General features: G+C 40.9%; 1 protein-coding gene across 1 annotated transcript; it reads left to right on the top strand.

The window, feature by feature from the left end:
• The first annotated feature begins 1,870 nt into the window (after positions 1-1,870).
• LOC130981028 (uncharacterized) lies at positions 1,871-3,595 on the top strand. Its single transcript, XM_057904667.1, has 2 exons — positions 1,871-1,955; positions 2,085-3,595. Exons 1-2 carry the CDS (start codon positions 1,871-1,873, stop codon positions 3,593-3,595), a joined length of 1,596 nt encoding a protein of 531 aa, XP_057760650.1.
• Positions 3,596-18,719: the final 15,124 nt, after the last annotated feature.

Raw genomic sequence — 18,719 nt, 5'->3', positions numbered from 1 at the left:
TTTTAAAACTTCTCCTGGGCATGCACAGGCACACCCCTATGCGTACGCACACACCCTGTTTCTCAAATTTAAATTTTGTTTTCAACTATTTCACCTTCCTAACAAGATTGTAAACTTTTGTGATACTATTTTAAGGCTCTTGGGCTTATGTTTTTTGGGCATTAAAAACATGGAAAATAACCTAAGAGTTTTAGTTGATATTATTATGAAAAATTAGAAAACGGAGGCTTAGGTTTCGGATGTACTGAGGATGTGTTTGATGGCGTGTGAAGGTAGATTGGTATATGAAATGAGAACTGATGAACTGTTGAGTTTGGAACTGAAATGTGAATTGACAGTAGTTGAGCTGAGTCGAGGACACGGAATGGAAATGTTGATTGGACAGTGGTTGAGATGAGTCGAGGACTAGAATGGGAAATAATGATTCATTGATATGTTGAAAATGTTTTCTGAAAAACCACTGAACGACTATTTTATATTGATATTATGAGACGCTATGCGCTTGGCAGGGATAGTGGTTAATCCCGCCTGTCGAGGTAGCAGCGGCGTAAGGACAGTGGTTAATCCCGCTTACATTGAGATGTGAGGTATGTGGCAAGAGTATCCTGCTCGCATCCCTTCGGATCAATAGAGTCTGCAGGCACAAAATCCTGGACGGTGATCCGAGCACCATATCTCGGGGGTTCCCAAATGATGATTCCGAAGGGCAACGTCTCCATGGAGATGTATCGAGTTGGCAGTTAAACCGACAATATGATATCACAGCCAATAGGACAGGCATTCATCAAGTGCATCTTCTAATTGTTTGTATGCTTTGCCAACTTGTAATTGTATGCCTAATTGAATAACATGCCTAATTGCTTACTTGAATTACTTGCCTTATATGCTTCTACTTGTACTTTACTTGCATTGAATCTTGTGATGGATATGAAGTCTAGGATTGCCTTTGGCATCCCGGGGTCTTATATCCTACATCACTGGGCACTGTTACCATACTGAGAACCTTCGGTGAGTTGTTTGGATAGTGATAGATAGCGGATGATCCTGTTACTCTTGGAGTCTTTTTGATTTATTTTGTGTATATAGCTCTCACTTTTGTATTTTGCTTTTGCCTAGAGGCTTGTATTGAGAGAGAAAAGCTTGTTTAAGCTTATTTTTTACTGTCTAGTTCTGTATGTCTGTATATAGCTAGCCGACTTAAACTCCGTGAGCCGTGGCTAGATTCTTATGATATTATACTCTTATCTTTTGTTATATTATATATACCATGTGCTTTAAGCTAGAAGCTTTGTTAGCACGTTTTTGCTTTTCAAATCCTATTTTTGAGCTATATCTTTCATCGGGCTTCTAGATTATATTATTTATTCCATATATTATATGTATGAACTTTAGAACTACCGTAATCTCTGATTAAACTTTGCTTTATGATGCGAGGTAAAGCTTAGGCTAATTAGGGTGTTACATTTATTGGTATCAGAGTGGTTCGTCCTCGTGAGTCTGAGGGATGGACCGATTGTACTTCATTACATACTCTGTGTGTCTTTTCTTTGATGCTATTAGGTTATCTGTTTGATATATGCATAGCATGCTTGTTTGTGAGTGCCTGTTTGGGATAATTGAAGCATTAGGCTTTTGATATTGAGACTGATCACCTTGATATTGATTATTTGGTGGAGACAGGAATCCTAATGGCCACTTGCGGACGAGGTCGAGCACGTTCACGAGAAAAGTAGGAATGAGCAACCAGCTGATAACCATGTCGAATTTATGGCGGCAATGACGAATTTAGCGAACACTATGGAGGCTAATGCTGCTGCGACTCTGTAAGCTGTGCAGAGGTTAGAGGAACCGGCTGGAAATGGAAACGGGAATGGCGAAGGCAATGCTAATGATAATGCTGAGGGAAACGGCGATAACAGGGAGGTGCTCCGATGACCTTGGCGACTTTTCTCAAGGTTCATCCGCCAATTTTCTGAGGATCAACCAATCCTATAAAAGCAGACAACTTGTTCCAGGCCATGGAACATGCTTTCCATGCTCAGCACGTTTCGAATAACCAATATATAGAATTTTCCGCTTATCAGCTTGCGGGAGAGGCCTAACACTGGTGGCAGGTAGAATGCCACTTGATACAGCTTCAAAATGCCGATGTTCATTGGAACGTATTCCAAACGGCCTTTATAAGAAGTACTTTCCTGAGTCTGCAAGAGAAGTGAAGGAGATGGAACTGATGCAGCTGAAGCAAGGTTCCTTGTCTGTAGCAGATTACACAAGCAAGTTTGAGGAGCTTTGTAGGTTTTCTAGGGTGTGTCAGGGTGCCCCAGAATCCTACGAAAATTGGAAAGGTATCAAGTACCAAAGGGGCTTGAAGGACAACATCATGACTATTGTGGCTCCTATGGAGATTCATACTTTCTTCGACTTGGTGAACAAAGCAAGGGTGGTTGAGGAATACGCAAAAATGGTAACTTCGTCCAATGAGACTCATAGAGGGAACACTAGTAAGGGACGTGGCAAGTATTTTCATCCGAGGGGTCAAAGTTTCAAGAGAGGAGGATATGCGCCTCAACGTCAAGGAGGCTTCAGAAAGAATGCTCAGAATGAGTTTCAGTATGCCAAAGGAAGAGGAAATCAGAGTAAGAATTCTCCGGATTTGACTTGTGTGCGTTGTGGGTGTTTTCATCCATATGGCTCTTCCAAGATTAGTTTAGGTGGTTGCTTCAACTGTGGTTTGCCTGGTCATATGGCAAGGGATTGCACCCGTGGGAAGAACCCGAATGCGAGCCAGAGTCAGCACCAGGGGCGAGTATTTGCTGTAAACACCAAGGATGCTTCCAAGGTGGATCCATTGATGAGAGGTATATGTTTAATTGGTGATAAAACATTAATTGCATTGTATGATACTGGAGCTTCGCATTCATTTATTTCGTTTGCTAAAGTTACAGAACTAGGCTTGAAAGTGTCAAAGTTAGTGTTTGATTTGCATGTACATACTCCGCATATGATGGTTATGAATAGTGCAGGGTGTAGGCAAGTAGGTTTCAAGCTTGTGGGTAGAGACTTCGTGCATGACTTGATTTGTTTACCAATGGTTAGGTTGGAGATAATTTTGGAGTTTGATTGGTTGTCGAAAAATTGGGTTTTGTTGGATTTTTTTGAGCGGTCGATTCGGTTTATGCTGGAAGGAGAAAATAGGGCAGTGATTGCTGAGGGCTACTACCTGAACTTTGTAACGGTGCACTGTAGTGGGGAAGAGTATCAGGGTTATCTCTTGTTGACTTCTAATGCGTTGGGTGATGCCCAGAACTTAGATCAGATTCTGGTGGTAAGAGACTTTCCTGAGGTATTCCCGGAAGATATCCCGGAGTTTCCACCTCAAAGGGAGATTGAATTTGTGATTGAATTGGTGCTGGGAGCTGGACCAGTATCGATTGCGCCGTATAGAATGGCTCTAATAGAGCTGGCCGAATTAAAAACTCAGTTGGAAGAGCTTTTGAATAAGAGGTTCATTCGACCGAGTGCACCACCGTGGGGAGCGCCCATTTTATTGGTGAAGAAGAAGGATAGAGGAATACGACTGTGTGTGGATTATTGACAGTTGAACAAAGTGACTGTGAAGAACAAGTACCCGCTGCCAAGAATAGATGACTTGATGGATAAACTGCAATGAGCTTGAGTGTTTTCCAAGATTGATTTGAGATCTGGTTACCATCAAATAAAGGTGAAAGAGGATGATATTACTAAGACTGCATTTAGGACACATGATAAACCACTATTTTATGGTTTATCTTGTGCTAATTTAAGTGGTTTTTATCAACTCTTTACTCACTTATTCATACTAATCGCATGTTTTACATTCTCCTTCCTGATTTTGTGCTATGATTGAAAACATGCTTCTTTGGCCTTATATTTGCTAATATTAATCCTCTCTTATTACCATTCGATGCCTTGATATGTGTGTTAAGTGTTTTCAGAGATTACAGGATAGGAATAGCTTAGAGGATGGAAAGGAAGCATGTAAAAGTGGAAGAAATACAAGAAACAGAAGGAACTGCTAAAGTTGTCCAGCCTGATTTCTTGGTACTAAATTGACCATAACTTAAGCTAAAGAAGTCCAAATTATGCGGTTTTAGTTGTGTTGGAAAGCTAACGTCTAAGGCTTCGCAACGATATATAATTGGCCATAGCTGCTTCGAAGTCAGACGACACGAACGCATGGATCACGCGGACGCGTGACCTGGCGAAAACCCAATCCGCGCGAACGCATGGACGACGCTTCCGCGTGACTTTGCAACGACCTGTACGTGATAGATTTCATAATCAACGATTTCTGGGCTATTTTTGACCCAGATTTCAGCCCAGATAACACATATTTGAGGCTATAAAGTGGGAGAATGCATCCATACTTAGCATAAGCTGATAATTCACAATTTTTGTTTATAGATGTAGTTTTTAGAGAGAGAGGTTCTCTCCTTTCTCTTAGGATTTAGTATTAGGATTCTTCTTAAAGGAATTAGGATTTCATCTTCTTCAATCACAGGTTCAATGTTCCTTTTATTTATTTTCTCAATTTAGTTTATGAACTCTTTATGTTTAGATTGATTTTCTATTTAATACAATTTGAGGTATTTCAGATTCGTGATTGTTTTATTCTATTTATGATACTTTCAATTTAAATTAGATTTATTTTCCCTTTTAGATTTGGTTAAGTAATTGGTAACACTTGAGTTATCAAACTCAGCTGTTGATTGAAATTGGAATTACTGATTGATTTGGATCACTCTAAAGCTAGTCCTTCCATAGGGATTGACTAAGACTTGAGGATCAAGCTAATTAGTCCACTTGACCTTCCTTTGTTTAGTAAAGGCTGACCAAGTGGGGTTGAAACCCAATTCTCATCACACCTGATAAGGATAACTAGGATAGGAATTCTAGTTCTCATACCTTGCCAAGAGTTTTTCAATTATTAATTTATTTCCCTTGCAATTTATTTTCCTTGCTCAATATTACAAAAAAACCCAAGAATGTAAAATTTTCCATAACCAATAATAAACACACCTCCCTGCAATTCCTTGAGAAGACGACCCGAGGTTTGAATACTCGGTTATCAATTTTATTGGTTTTGCTTAAGTAACAACCTAACTTTTGTATGAAAGTGTTCCGTGGGTTACCTGAAACTGTAGGTCGATCTTGGACGAGATCTTCGGTACTTGGTCGGAGCTGTTGTATCTGACCTGTTGACGGTGGCTGGAGCCACTATGTCCGACTTGTTGGACACGGTGGTGGTGCTGATCCTTCGTTCCCGGAGGGTGGGGGTACCTGCAAGGAACTCCGATTCTTAAGTTAGCAAGGGTATTAAGCAGGTATTGAGTAGAATCAGAGTATGAGTTATACCTGGGTACTCCAGTGTATTTATAATGGCACAGAATGACCTTCTTTAGATAAGATAAGTAAGTTATCTTATCTTATCTTTATCTTATCTTTAATTGAGGTCATCTTATCTTCAAGGGAACCGCCATTCTCTCTGTAGGCTTGGGCTGCCTTAGGATTTGGGGCGTGTTCGTCCGTTTGGGCCCTCTATTGAGCCTTCCTGTGATTTGGCCGACCTCTTTGAGAAGAGGTCGGGTCCTCCTGACCTTAAAGAGGTCGGTCGCTTTGTCTGTAGAACATCCCGGGTCGGAGAGCTCGACCCAGGGTATGAACAGTGCCCCTGCTCGGTCTTTATTTGGAGGTAGAGTCTTAGTTTTTAGGACTTCGAACCTTCAGGTGAAGCCGAACTCGAGCATTTTGTCGATTTCGCCCTTGTAGGTGTTCCTTTTTTGAATGCAGAACGTTTCGCTTCCTTTTGAAAACGCGCGCTTTTGGATTAATGTCCTGGCGTTGGGAACGTGCGAGGGTTTTTAATACCCCATTAATTGGTTTTTGATGCTCCGTTTTCTCTAGGTCTCTTTGTTTTTGAACTTCACATCTAAAAATGGTTTCTTTTCTTCGTAACCTACTTTCTCTCTTTTCTTGTTTTGTGATTTTCTCATTTCTGCGACGTTTGCTTGGTGATCATTTGGTGTTTGTTTTTGGAGTGCGATCATCTTCTTCAGCGCTTCCTTTATTCTTCAGGTTGGTTCTTTTCCCTACTTCTTTATTTGCTTTGGAATGTGATTCTTCAATAAATTTTCGATTTTGCCTGTATCTATGTTGGAAAGCCTGAATCTTTTTGTATTGCCATGCTTGACTGCCGCTGTGATGTACATGTTCTGGTCCTCTTTTTGCCCTTCCGTTTAGTGTCTCTAGGGTTTTGCATGTTGCCGCTGCTTGAAAAAGGTTGTTCCTTTAGTGGTTTTAGATTTTGTTGGTAGTTTCTCTTTTGGTGAAGACGATGTTTTCTTTGATGATTTCTGCTGTGGTTGTTGTTTCTGGTTTGAAAGGGGAACGTTGTTGCTGGGGTGTGAATCTTGTAAATCTCCTTGGGTTTCTTGTATTGTGGCTTGCCCCCAAATGGTGCCCTAGGATTTTCAACGTAAGTCCTAGGGACTCCTTTTGTTGCTTGTAATGTACTGGGTTGTGTGGTCGAGTTGTTTTGCTACTGTTCGAGATGTGTTTTAGTAATCTAATATTCTTTTCTTTATTGTAGTACTAGTTGGTCTTATGACTTCTCGCAAGAATATTGTTGAGACGTCTTCCCGAGTCCCTGAGGGCATGGCCGATTGGGTAGATTCCATGGTTCTTCTATGTCTTTCAGTGGTGGATTCCGACTTCTGTAGAGAGCTACGAAAACACCATAGGGTCTGTGGTAGTGGTGCCCAGGAAGGGAATTACGAGCTGGTAGCACCTGATTCCAATGAGAGAGTTTGTTTTCCTATTTCTGTTGAGGGAGAGCGTCCCTACTTTTATGCTTATGAATACTTCTTTAGTCTGTTGGACATTACTTTTCCTTTTTCCGCTTTTGAGACCAACCTATTGTGGTCTTGTAACATTGCTCCATCCCAGCTTCATCCCAATTCGTGGGGTTTTATAAAAAATTTTCAGCTGCTGTGTCAAGAGTTAGGCATCAAGCCTTCTCTAACTCTTTTCCTCTATTTGTTTGTTTCGGCCAAGCCTGGGGCCTCTTCAAAAAAGAAAGCTTCTTGGGTTTCCTTTAGATCTGCCCAAGGGCATAAGTCTTTGCCATGTATGATGAGTCCTTTAAGGATTTTAAAAACTATTTCTTTAAAGTACGAGCAGTCGAGGGGGTTCGCCCTTTTTTTTCTTAATGAAAATGATGAACCTGCTTTTCCTCTTGAGTGGCGAAAGAATGTCATAGTGTCTCGGTATACTTGGGAGATGTTGGATGGGGTTGAACAGGCCTTTGTGAGCGTATTGGAGGATATTTGGGGGGAGCCTCCGCATCTGGATACTAAGAAATTTCTGGGGAACCCCTCTTTGGTCTGAAAAGTGTTGGGTATTGACTGACGTGCTATTTTATTCTATTTTATCCCTGTGATCTATGACTTTTATTTGCTGATTCTATTTTTTCTATTTTTCAAAAATGTCAAAAAATAACGACTCTATGAAGGCTTTCAAAAAAGCCAGGAAGGCAGCCGCTGCACAAAACATCTCGGTCAAGGCGGCAAGGGAGGGATCTTTTCAAACCACCATGAAACCGCCTGTACCAGGTTCCCCTAGGCAGAGGAGGGTGATCCCTACTCCTCGGGTTCGCCTGGTAGATCCTCCACAAACTTCTACTGCTGCTTCTGGTGCTCCTTCCTTAAAAAAGCAGAAAACAAATGAGCCCTTTAACCTGGATGCCCCGAATTTTGATGCTGTCGAGTTTGTCGACCAGCAAGTTGCCCCTTACGGTGCGCTTTCTATGGATGACGTGTCCCTTCTTCAGCATTTAGACTTCATCACCAGAAACAGTGTGAAGATGGCACATATGGGTACGGCTATTTTCCGAACTGTTCAGGATATCCCGATTCATGCTACGAAATCTTTCATGGAAGAGGCTAAATCGGAGTTTGATCGGATCAAGGGTCTGAAGGAGGAATTGGAGGTGAAGTTGGCGAAGGTGGAAAAGGAATTGGAGGGTGAGAAAGCTAGCTCTATCGCCTTAGCGGCTTCCTTGAAGTTGGCTGAGGACATGGCATTGAAGCACAAGGATAGCTATGTCTCAGCTTATAGGGAGTTGATGCATCTCCGAGATGACTTGGAAACTTTTCGGGTTAATTATGCCGAGCTCCAGGGTCACCTTGTGGGCAGCGTGACTGCCGCCTATGAGAACCTGATGGAGTAGTTTCGGATTGTTGCCCCTGATGCCGATTTGACTCTCGTTAGTCTTGATAGCGTAGTAAAGGATGGCAAGATTGTCCCGGATGATCCCGATGATGACATTGAACCTCCTCCTGCGCCTTCTCTTAAAACTTCTGCTATGCCGGTTTCTTCAGCCCCCTCGACCGTAGTTGAGCCAGATCCTGATTGTTAGATCTTGAATCAAGGCGATGGGACAGTGGATGCGGTGCCTCTCCAGACTCGTCCTCCTTCACCTCATGTTGATGCCACTAGTGGAGGACCTCCGAATTCTCTTTAATTATCTTTGGTATATTTTGGTATAGCTCAGCCTGTGGGCTTTTGAACTTTTTATTTTGTAAATCCTGCTTCTGACTTTGGGTACTTCTCCAGTTGCTTTCGTTTTAGCAACTTTATTTTTGTTAAACAAAGAAGTCACCAGACTTGATGGTTTCTTGAGTTTGTTACTGCGACTTGTGTTTGGATTGGACCTTTATTTGCTTTATGTTTGTAGCCCGACTTCTTGTTAAGTCTGAATCCACCTTGTGTGTTGGTCTTCTTTCTTTGTCCTGAAGTTATCTTCAACAATCCATTTCTGTTGGACCTTTTCTAAGGTCTCTTATTAGGATTTGCTTTTTGAGGTTTTCGGGTGGCCATCATGTCGAGCTTTTATGAGTCCTTTCTGTAATTCTCCTACCTGGTCCTTGTTCAATTATCTTTTTAGAGATTACTTGATAACTCTTTGTCTTTTGTGCCGACTTCATCATGTCGGGTTCTTTTGAGTTATTTTCTGTAGCTTTATTTTTCCAGACCGACTTTGTCACGTCGAGCCCTTGTCGAGTTACTTGATAATCCTCTATTTTGGACCTTATTTTAGGTCTCTTTCAGGGATCGTTTTTTTGTAACTTTATCTTTCCGGGCCGACTTTGTCACGTCGAGCCCTTGTCGAGTTACTTGATAATCCTCTTTTTTGGACCTTGTTTTAGGTCTCTTTCAGGGACTATCTTTTTGTAACTTTATCTTTCCGGGCCGACTTTATCACGTCGAGCCCTTGTCGAGTTACTTGATAATCCTCTTTTTTGGACCTTGTTTTAGGTCTCTTTCAGAGACTATCTTTTTGTAACTTTATCTTTTCGGGCCGACTTTGTCACATCGAGCCCTTGTCGAGTTACTTGATAATCCTCTTTTTTGGACCTTGTTTTAGGTCTCTTTCAGGGACTATCTTTTTGTAACTTTTTGTAGGAGTCCGACTTCATCATATCGGGCTCTTCGAAGTTATAGTAATCCTCTTTTATAGGGTTGGCCAGACCTCTTTCCAGGGCTTTACTTATAACTTGGGTTGTTGTGGTTGGTCCGACTCTTCGTGTCGGCCAACCTTTAAGTTATTTTATAGCAATCCACTTTTTTAGGACCTCGTCAGGTCCTTTCTATGGATCACTTTCTATAACTTCTTGTATTATTCTTGTTTTCATCTTTGCCGATTTTGTAGAATTTGGATTTTTAGTCCTTGTTTTTATTGTGATCGCGCAGAGAATTTGGTTTTCACTTTTTGTCGATCTGTAGCTTTATAATCGGGCGATGAATGTTTTTAGAATAATACGACTTGATCATTTGTAGAGAATCTGAACAAAATTTATTTAAAAAAGAATGCAAATATTCATGAGGAGTTAACTTCCTAAGTCGGGTGATTTGTAAGTCTTGTCGGGGCGCCTTGTTAAAAAACCTTTTTCAGGAAAAAGAGTGCGCTTCGTCCAAGATCTTTTATCATCCCTAGCTATAGTACCTTCTCAGGTTGCAGGCGTGCCATGATCTAGGAAGCTCTCGCCCGTCGAGTTCGGAAAGTTTGTAGTAGCCCTTTCCCAATACTTCTATAACTCGAAAGGGTCCTTTCCAGTTTGCTGCCAGCTTTCCTTCTCCGGGTCGAGTTGTTCCTATGTCGTTTCGGATTAGGATAAGGTCGTTTTCAACAAAGGCCCGCTGTATTACTTTTCGGTTATATCTGGAGGCCATTCGTCTTTTCAACGCCTCTTCCCTTATTCGAGCTTTCTCTCGAATTTCTGGAAGTAAATCGAGCTCTTCCCTTTGAAGTTGGGAATTGACTTTTTCGCTAAAATGAATTACTCTGGGTGATCCTTCTTCGACCTCCACTGGGATCATTGCCTCCATTCCGTAAGCTAATCGAAAGGGTGACTCCTTTGTCGTGGAATGTTGAGTCGTTCGATATGCCCATAGGACTTGTGAGAGTTCCTCAGCCCAGGCTCCCTTTGCATCCTATAATCTCCGTTTTATCCCTGCTAATATAACTTTGTTAGCAGCTTTGGCTTGCCCATTGGCTTGGGGGTGCTCAACAGAGGTGAATTGTTGCTTTATATTTAGGTCGGCTGCTAGTTTTCTAAAACCTGTGTCTGTGAACTGGGTACCATTGTCTGTAGTGATAGAGTATGGGACTCCGAACCTTGTGAGGATATTTCTATATAGGAATTTCCGACTTCTTTGAGCTGTGGCATTGGCTAGGGGTTCTGCCTCGATCCATTTTGTGAAGTAGTCTATTCCTACTCTGAGGAATTTGACTTGTCCTGACCCTTGAGGGAAAGGTCTGAGGAGATCAAGTCCCCATTTTGTAAATGGCCAAGGTTAGGTTACGCTGATGAGCTCCTCTGGTGGAGCGGTGTGGAAGTTGGCATGCTTTTGACATGGCGAACATGTCTTTACGAATTCTGTGGCCTCTTTTTGTAGAGTTGGCCAATAGAATCCTGCCCGAAGTACTTTTTTAGCTAGTGCTTGCGCTCTGAGATGATTGCCACAAATGCCACTGTGTACTTCTTCTAGGATATCCTTAGTGTTGGAAGTCGGCACGCATTTTAGCAATGGTGTTGAAATCCCTCTTTTGTATAAAGTATTGTTTATGATGGTGTAGTATTGTGCTTCCCGTTTTAACCTCTTTGCCTCTTTCTCATCTGTAGGGAGGGCCTCTGTCGTGAGGTAATTAATTATGGGGGTCATCCATCCCTGATCGCGACCTGTTATGGCTAGGACCTTTTCTTCGTCTGAGATTGATGGCTTCTGTAGACTTTTTTGGATAAGGCTTCTATTGTTGCCTCCTGGTTTGGTGCTAGCTAGTTTTGAGAGTGCATCAGCCCGGGCATTCTGTTCTCGGGGTATGTGTCGGATCTCATACTCTCCGAGTTGTCTGAGATGTTCCTTAGTTTTGTCCAAGTACTTTTTCATAGTGGGATCTTTGGCTTAGTAGCTTCCTGTTATTTATGAAGTGACTACTTGTAAGACACTGAAGATGATAAGTTTTTGAGTTCCCACCTCCCCGACCAGCTTCAAACCAGCTAATAGTGCCGCATGTTCTGCTTGATTGTTTGAGGTAGGGAACCCGAATTTGAGGGAGAGTTTGATTTGGGTCCCCTGGTTACTTTCAAGTATAACGCCTGCGCCACTTCCTGTTTTGTTCGAGGAGCCATCCACATATAGATTCCATACTACGGGGATTTCCGGTGTGTCCGTAAATTCTGCAATGAAGTCGGCCAAATATTGAGATTTGATGGCCGTCCGTGCTTTGTATTGAAGGTCGAATTCGGACAACTCGACTGCCCATTGCAGGATTGTGCCTTCCAACTCTATTTTCTGTAAGATTCCTTTTATGGGCTGGTTGGTCCGAATTTTAATGGTGTGAGACTGGAAGTATGGACGAAGTCGTCGAGATGTTATTATGAGAGCGTAAGCGAATTTTTCTATTTTATGATAGTTCTGTTCAGACCCTTGTAATGCTTTGCTGATAAAGTATATGGGTTGTTGCCCACTGTTGTCTTCTCGGACCAGTGCTGAGGCTATTGCCCGATTTCCTACTGTGAGGTACAAGATGAGTGGTTCTCCTTCCCGTGGCCGACCTAATATAGGTGGTTGTCCCAGAAATTTTTTGATGTCTTAGAAGGCTTGCTCACATTCAACTGTCCATTCAAACTGCTTTCCCTTCCTTAGAGTGGCGTAGAAGGGGAGAGATCATATTGCTGATCCCACCTGGAATCTGGACAAGGCCGCCAACCGCCCATTGAGTTGCTGTACCTCTTTGATACAAGTCGGGCTTTTCATGTCGAGTACGGCCCTGCACTTGTCCGAATTCACTTCGATTCCTCTCTGTGTGATCATAAAACCCAAGAATTTACTAGCTTCCACTGTGAAGGTACATTTCGTGGGATTGAGTCGCATGCCGTGTCGTCTTATGGTGTTGAATACTTGTGTCAGGTCGGATAGTAACATCTCTTCATTTTGCGTCTTCACTAGCATGTTGTCCACGTAGACCTCCATGATCTTTCCGATGTGATCCGAAAAAACTTTGTTCATTAGCCTTTGGTAAGTGGCTCCTGCGTTTTTGAGACTGAAAGGCATAACGATGTAGCAGTAATTTGCCTTTGGGGTCAGGAAAGAGGTTTTTTCTGGGTTGGGTGGGTACATTGGGATTTGGTTATATCCCGAGTATGTGTCCATAAAGGAGAGGTATTTGTATCCGGAGGAAGCATCTACCAGTGTGTCGATGTTTGGGAGTGGATAAGGATCTTTTGGGCAAGCTTTGTTGAGATCGGTATAGTCGGTGCACATTCTCCACTTTCCATTTGACTTTTTTACCAAAACGACATTAGCAAGCCATAGTGGGTATTTGACTTCTCTTATGAAGCCTGCCTCCAGTAGAGCTCGTACCTGTTCTTCCACTACTTGAGAGCGTTCTGGTCCTAGCTTTCTGCGCCTTTGTTGTACCGGCCGAGATCCTGGGTAGACTGCTAGCTTGTGGCATATTAGTTTAGGATCTATGCCTGGCATATCTGCGGCCTTCCACGCAAAGAAGTCGGTGTTCTCGCGTAGGAACTGTATGAGTGATTTTTTCACGTCCCCTTTTAGGAGTATGCCGATGTTGGTTGTTTGGTCTGGGGTGTTCCCAATCTGGATTTTCTCTACTTCTCCTTCAGGTTGTGGGCAGAGCTCTTCCCGCCTCCGAACTCCTCCGAGCTCGATTGTATGGAATTCTTCTCCTCTGCCTCTGAGGTTTAGACTCTCGTTGTAACAGCGGCATGCCATCTTCTGATCTGCCTTTATTGTGGCTATTCCTTCGGCGGTCGGGAACTTCATGCATAGATGTGGGGTCGAGACTATTGCGCCGAGTTGATTTAGCGTTGCCCGACCTATTAGGGCATTGTAGGCTGAGCTTACGTCAACGACGATGTAATCTATTTTGAGTGTCTTTGACTGACTTTCCTTTCCAAAAGTTGTGTGGAGCGGGATGTATCCCATTGGTTGAACCGGGGTGTCTCCTAACCTGAACAGGCTGTCCGGATATGCTCTGAGTTCTTTTTCTTCCAAGCCAAGTTTGTCGAAAGCGGTTTTGAATAAGATATCGGCAGAGCTCCCCTGGTCTATCAGTGTGCGATGAAGATTTGCGTTTGCATATATAATAGTGATGACCATGGGATCGTCATGCCCTGTCGCGATGCCGGATGCGTCTTCCTTGGCAAAAGTGATTGCCGGGATGTCGGGTGCTTCCTTCCTTTCTACGACGTGGTATACGTCTTTGAGATGTCTTTTGTGGGATGATTTGGACATTCCTCCCCCGGCGAATCCGCCGTGTATCATGTGGATATGTCTTTCTAGCATTCGGGATGACCACGCGGTTGGTCCGACGTCTTCTGCTCTTCTTCTTTTCCTTTGTTCATCATCATGGGTGGCCAGGTATCGATCTAACTTTCCTTCTCGTACGAGCTTTTCTATGACGTTTTTTAAGTCAAAACACTCATTGGTGGAGTGCCCGCGGATCCGATGGTATTCACAATATTCAGCCCGGTGATGAGCGGATAATTTATACGCTTTTTGGCATTGTTTTTAGGTAGTTTCTGCACACCATAGATTAAGGGTGTGGAGCTCTGCTGTACTTCAAGTTTCAATACAATTACTATTATTTTCTATTCAATTCTCTTTTATTCCTTATTCCAAGATATACGTTGCACTTCAACTTGATGAATGTGATGATCCGTGACACTCATCATCATTCTCACCTATGAACGCGCGTGACTGACAACCACTTCCATTCTACTTTAGGCCGGGCGCATATCTCTTAGATTCCCCAACAGAATCTTCGTGGTATAAGCTAGATAGATGGCGGCATTCATGGGGATCCGGAAAGTCTAACCTTGTCTGTGGTATTCCGAGTAAGATCCCGGGATTCCGGAAAGTCTAACCTTGTTTGTGGTATTCCGAGTAGGATGCCGGTATTGAATGACTGTGACGAGCTTCAAACTCCTGAAGGCTGGGCGTTAGTGACAGACGCAAAAGAATCAATGGATTCTACTCCAACCTGATTGAGAATCAACAGATGATTAGCCGTGCTGTGACAGAGCATTTGGACCATTTTCACTGAGAGGATGGGATGTAGCCTTCAACAAAGGTGATGCCTCCAGATGATTAGCCGTGCAGTGACAGCACATAGGACCATTTTCCAGAGAGGAAGAAAAGTAGCCATTGATGATGGTGATGCCCTACATATAGCTTGCCATGGAAAGGAGTAAGAAGGATTGGATGAAAGCAATAAGAAAGTAGAGATTCGAAAGGATTCTAGCACCTCCACACGCCTATCTGAAATTCCCACTATTAATTTACATAAGTATTTCTATCCTATTTTATTTTCTGTTTATTATTAATTTTTGAAATCTATAACCATTTAATCTGCCTAACTGAGATTTACAAGGTGACCATAGCTTGCTTTATACCAACAATCTCTGTGGGATCGACCCTTACTCACGTAAGGTATTACTTGGACGACCCAGTACACTTGCTATTTAGTTGAATGGAGTTGTGATCATAAATTCCAATAGAGCCAATTTTTAAATCTCATGCAAATATAAAGAGGATCACAATTTCGTCCACCAAGTTTTTGGCGCCGTTGCCGGGGATTGTTCGAGTATGGACAACTGACGGTTCATCTTGTTGCTCAGATTAGGTAATTTTCTTTTCAAAAAGTTTTCAAAAATTTTTCTTTAATTTTCGTTTTTCCAAAAATATTTTCGAAAAAAAAATAATAATAATAAAAATACAAAAAAATCATAAAATCATAAAAATCAAAAATATTTTATGTTTCTTGTATGAGTCTTGAGTCAATTTTTAAGTTTGGTGTCAATTGCATGCTTTAAAAAATTTTTCTTGCATTTTTCGAAAATTCCATGCATTCATAGTGTTCTTCATGATCTTCAAGTTGTTCTTGGTAAGTCTTCTTGTTTGATCTTGATGTTTTCTTGTTTTGTGTTGTTTGTTGTTTTTCATATGCATTTTTAGTTTGTTAGAGTCCATGAATTAAAGATTTCTAAGTTTGGTGTGTTGCATGTTTTCTTTGCATCAAAAATTTTTCAAAATTATGTTCTTGATGTTCATCATGATCTTCAAAGTGTTCTTGGTGTTCATCTGGGCATTCATAGTGTTCTTGCATGCATCATGAGTTTTGATTCATAATTTTCATGTTGTGAGTCATTTTTGTTGTTTTTCTCTCTCATCATTAAAAATTTCAAAAATAAAAAAATATCTTTTCCTTATTTCCCTCCAAATTTTTGAAATTTTGGGTTGACTTGGTCAAAAATATTTAAAATGAGTTATTTCTTACAAGTCAAGTCAAATTTTCAAAATTTAAAAATCTTATCTTTTCAAAATCTTTTTCTTATCTTTATATCATATTTTCGAAAATTAGCTAACAAGTAATGTGAGTGATTCAAAAATTTAAAGTTTGTTACTTTCTTGTTAAGAAAGGTTCAATCTTTAAAATTCTAGAATCCTATCTTTTAGTTTCTTGTTAGTTAAGTAATTAATTTTAATTTTAAAAATTAAATATTTTTCAAAATATCTTTTCTTTAAAAATCTTATCTTTTTATCTTATCTATTTATCTTATCTTTTTATCTTATCTTGTTTTCAAAATTTTATCTTTCTCAAAATTTGATTTCAAAATATTTTATCTAACTTCTTATCTTCTTATCTTTTCAAATTTGATTTTAATATCTTTTTCAACTAATTATTTGACTTTTTGTTTGTTTCTTATCTTTTTCAAAACCAACTAACTACCTATCCCTCTCTAATTTTCGAAAATACCTCTCTCTTTTTCAAAAATTCTTTTTAATTATTTTAAATCTTAATTTTAATTATATCTTATCTTTAATTTTCGAAAATACTAATCCCTCATTCAAAATTATTTTTGAAATTCTCCCTCTCTTTTCTTATTCTATTTAATTAATTATTTACTAACACTTCTCTTCATCTCTTATCACCTCTCCTATCCCTACTCTTTATACAGACTATTCATTCTTCTTCACTCTTCTCCCCTTTCTTCTTCTACTAACATAAAGGAATCTCTATACTGTGACATAGAGGATTCCTCTTCTTTTCTTGTTTTCTTCTCTTTCATATGAGCAGGAACAAGGAAAAAGGCACTCTTGTTGAAATTGATCCTGAACCTGAAAGGACTTTGAAGAGGAAACTAAGAGAAGCTAAATTACAACAATCCAGAAGTAACCTTTAAGAAATTTTCGAACAAGAGAAGGAGATGGCAGCCGAACCCAATAATGATAATGCAAGACGGATGTTTGGTGACTTTACCAAACCCACGTCCAAATGTGATGGAAGAAGCATCTCCATTCCTGCCATTGGAGCAAACAATTTTGAGCTTAAGCCTCAACTAGTTGCTTTAATACAACAGAACTGCAAGTTTTATGGACTTCTGGTGGACGAAATTGTGATCACATCAATGTAGTATTCTTTGTTGTTGTATGGAATCATTATTATGGAACCTATGTGTGGACACAACTCCGTTCAACTTAACCAGCAAGTGTACTTGGTCATCCAAGTAATACCTTACCTGAGTAAGGGTCGATCCCACAGAGATTGTTGGTATGAAGCAAGCTATGGTCACCTTGTAAATCTCAGTTAGGCAGATTAAATGGTTATGGATTTCGAAAATTAATAATAAATAGAAAATAAAAAGGGATAGAAATACTTATGTAAATCAATAGTGGGAATTTCAGATAGGTGTATGGAGATGCTAGAATCCTTTCGAATCTCTACGTTCTTATTACTTTCATCCACTCCTTCTTACTCCTTTCCATGGCAAGCTGTATGTAGGGCATCACCGTTGTCAATGGCTACATCCCATCCTCTCAGTGAAAATGGTCCTATGCTCTGTCACAGCATGGCTAATCATCTGTCGGTTCTCAATCAGGTTGGAATAGAATCCCTTGATTCTTTTACGTCTGTCACTAATGCCCAGACTTCAGGAGTTTGAAGCTCGTCACAGTCATTCAATACCAGAATCCTACTCGGAATACCACAGACAAGGTTAGACTTTTCGGATTCCCGGAATCCTACTCGGAATACCACAGACAAGGTTAGACTTTCCGGATTCCCATGAATGCCGCCATCTATCTAGCTTATACCACGAAGATTCTGTTGGGGAATCTAAGAGATATGCGCCCGGCCTAAAGTAGAACGGAAGTGGTTGTCAGTCACGCGCGTTCATAGGTGAGAATGATGATGAGTGTCGCAGATCATCACATTCATCAAGTTGAAGTGCAACGTATATCTTGGAATAAGAATAAAAGAGAATTGAATAAAAAGTAATAGTAATTGTATTGAAACTTGAGGTACAGCAGAGCTCCACACCCTTAATCTATGGTGTGTAGAAACTCCACCGTTGAAAATACATAAGTGAAAGGTTCAGGCATGGCCGAATGGCCAGCCCCCTGAATGATCAAAAGACCGAATGATCAAAGACTAAACAGTCAAAAGATTAAACTGTCAAAAGATTAAACTGTCAAAAGATTGAACTGTCAAAAGATGTCTAATACAATAGTAAATTATCCTATTTATACTAGGCTAGCTACTAGGGTTTACATGAGTAAGTAATTGATGCATAAATCCACTTCCGTGGCCCACTTGGTGTATGCTTGGGCTGAGCTTGATCTATCCACGAGCTGAGGCTTTTATTGGAGTTGAACTCCAAGTTATAACGTGTTTTGGGCGTTCAACTCTGGATCATGACGTTTTTCTGGCGTTTAACTCCAGACAGCAACATGTACTTGGCGTTCAACGCTAATTTACGTCGTCAATTTCCGAATAAAGTATGGACTATTATATATTGCTGGAAAGCTCTGGATGTCTACTTTCCAACGCCGTTGAGAGCGCCCCATTTGAAGTTGTGTAGCTCCAGAAAATCTATTTTTAGTGCAGGGAGGTCAGATTCCAACAGCATCAGCAGTCCTTTTGTCAGCCTTTTTCAGAGTTTTGCTCAAGTCCCTCAATTTCAGCCAGAATTTACCTGAAATTACAGAAAAATACACAAACTCATAGTAAAGTCCAGAAATGTGAATTTAACGTAAAAACTAATGAAAACATCTCTAAAAGTAGCTTGAACCTACTAAAAACTACCTAAAAA

Source organism: Arachis stenosperma, chromosome 5 (assembly GCF_014773155.1).
Source record: "Arachis stenosperma cultivar V10309 chromosome 5, arast.V10309.gnm1.PFL2, whole genome shotgun sequence".
NCBI classification, from domain to species: Eukaryota; Viridiplantae; Streptophyta; class Magnoliopsida; order Fabales; family Fabaceae; genus Arachis; species Arachis stenosperma.
This window is presented reverse-complemented; position numbering and strand designations above follow the sequence as displayed.

Bases quoted from the DNA above. Each gene is read 5' to 3' on its own strand.
- LOC130981028 (XM_057904667.1), top strand. From the start codon at position 1,871: ATGGCGAAGGCAATGCTAATGATAATGCTGAGGGAAACGGCGATAACA. The intron at 1,956-2,084 runs GTTCATCCGCCA...TCCGCTTATCAG, and splicing joins CCTTGGCGACTTTTCTCAAG to CTTGCGGGAGAGGCCTAACA.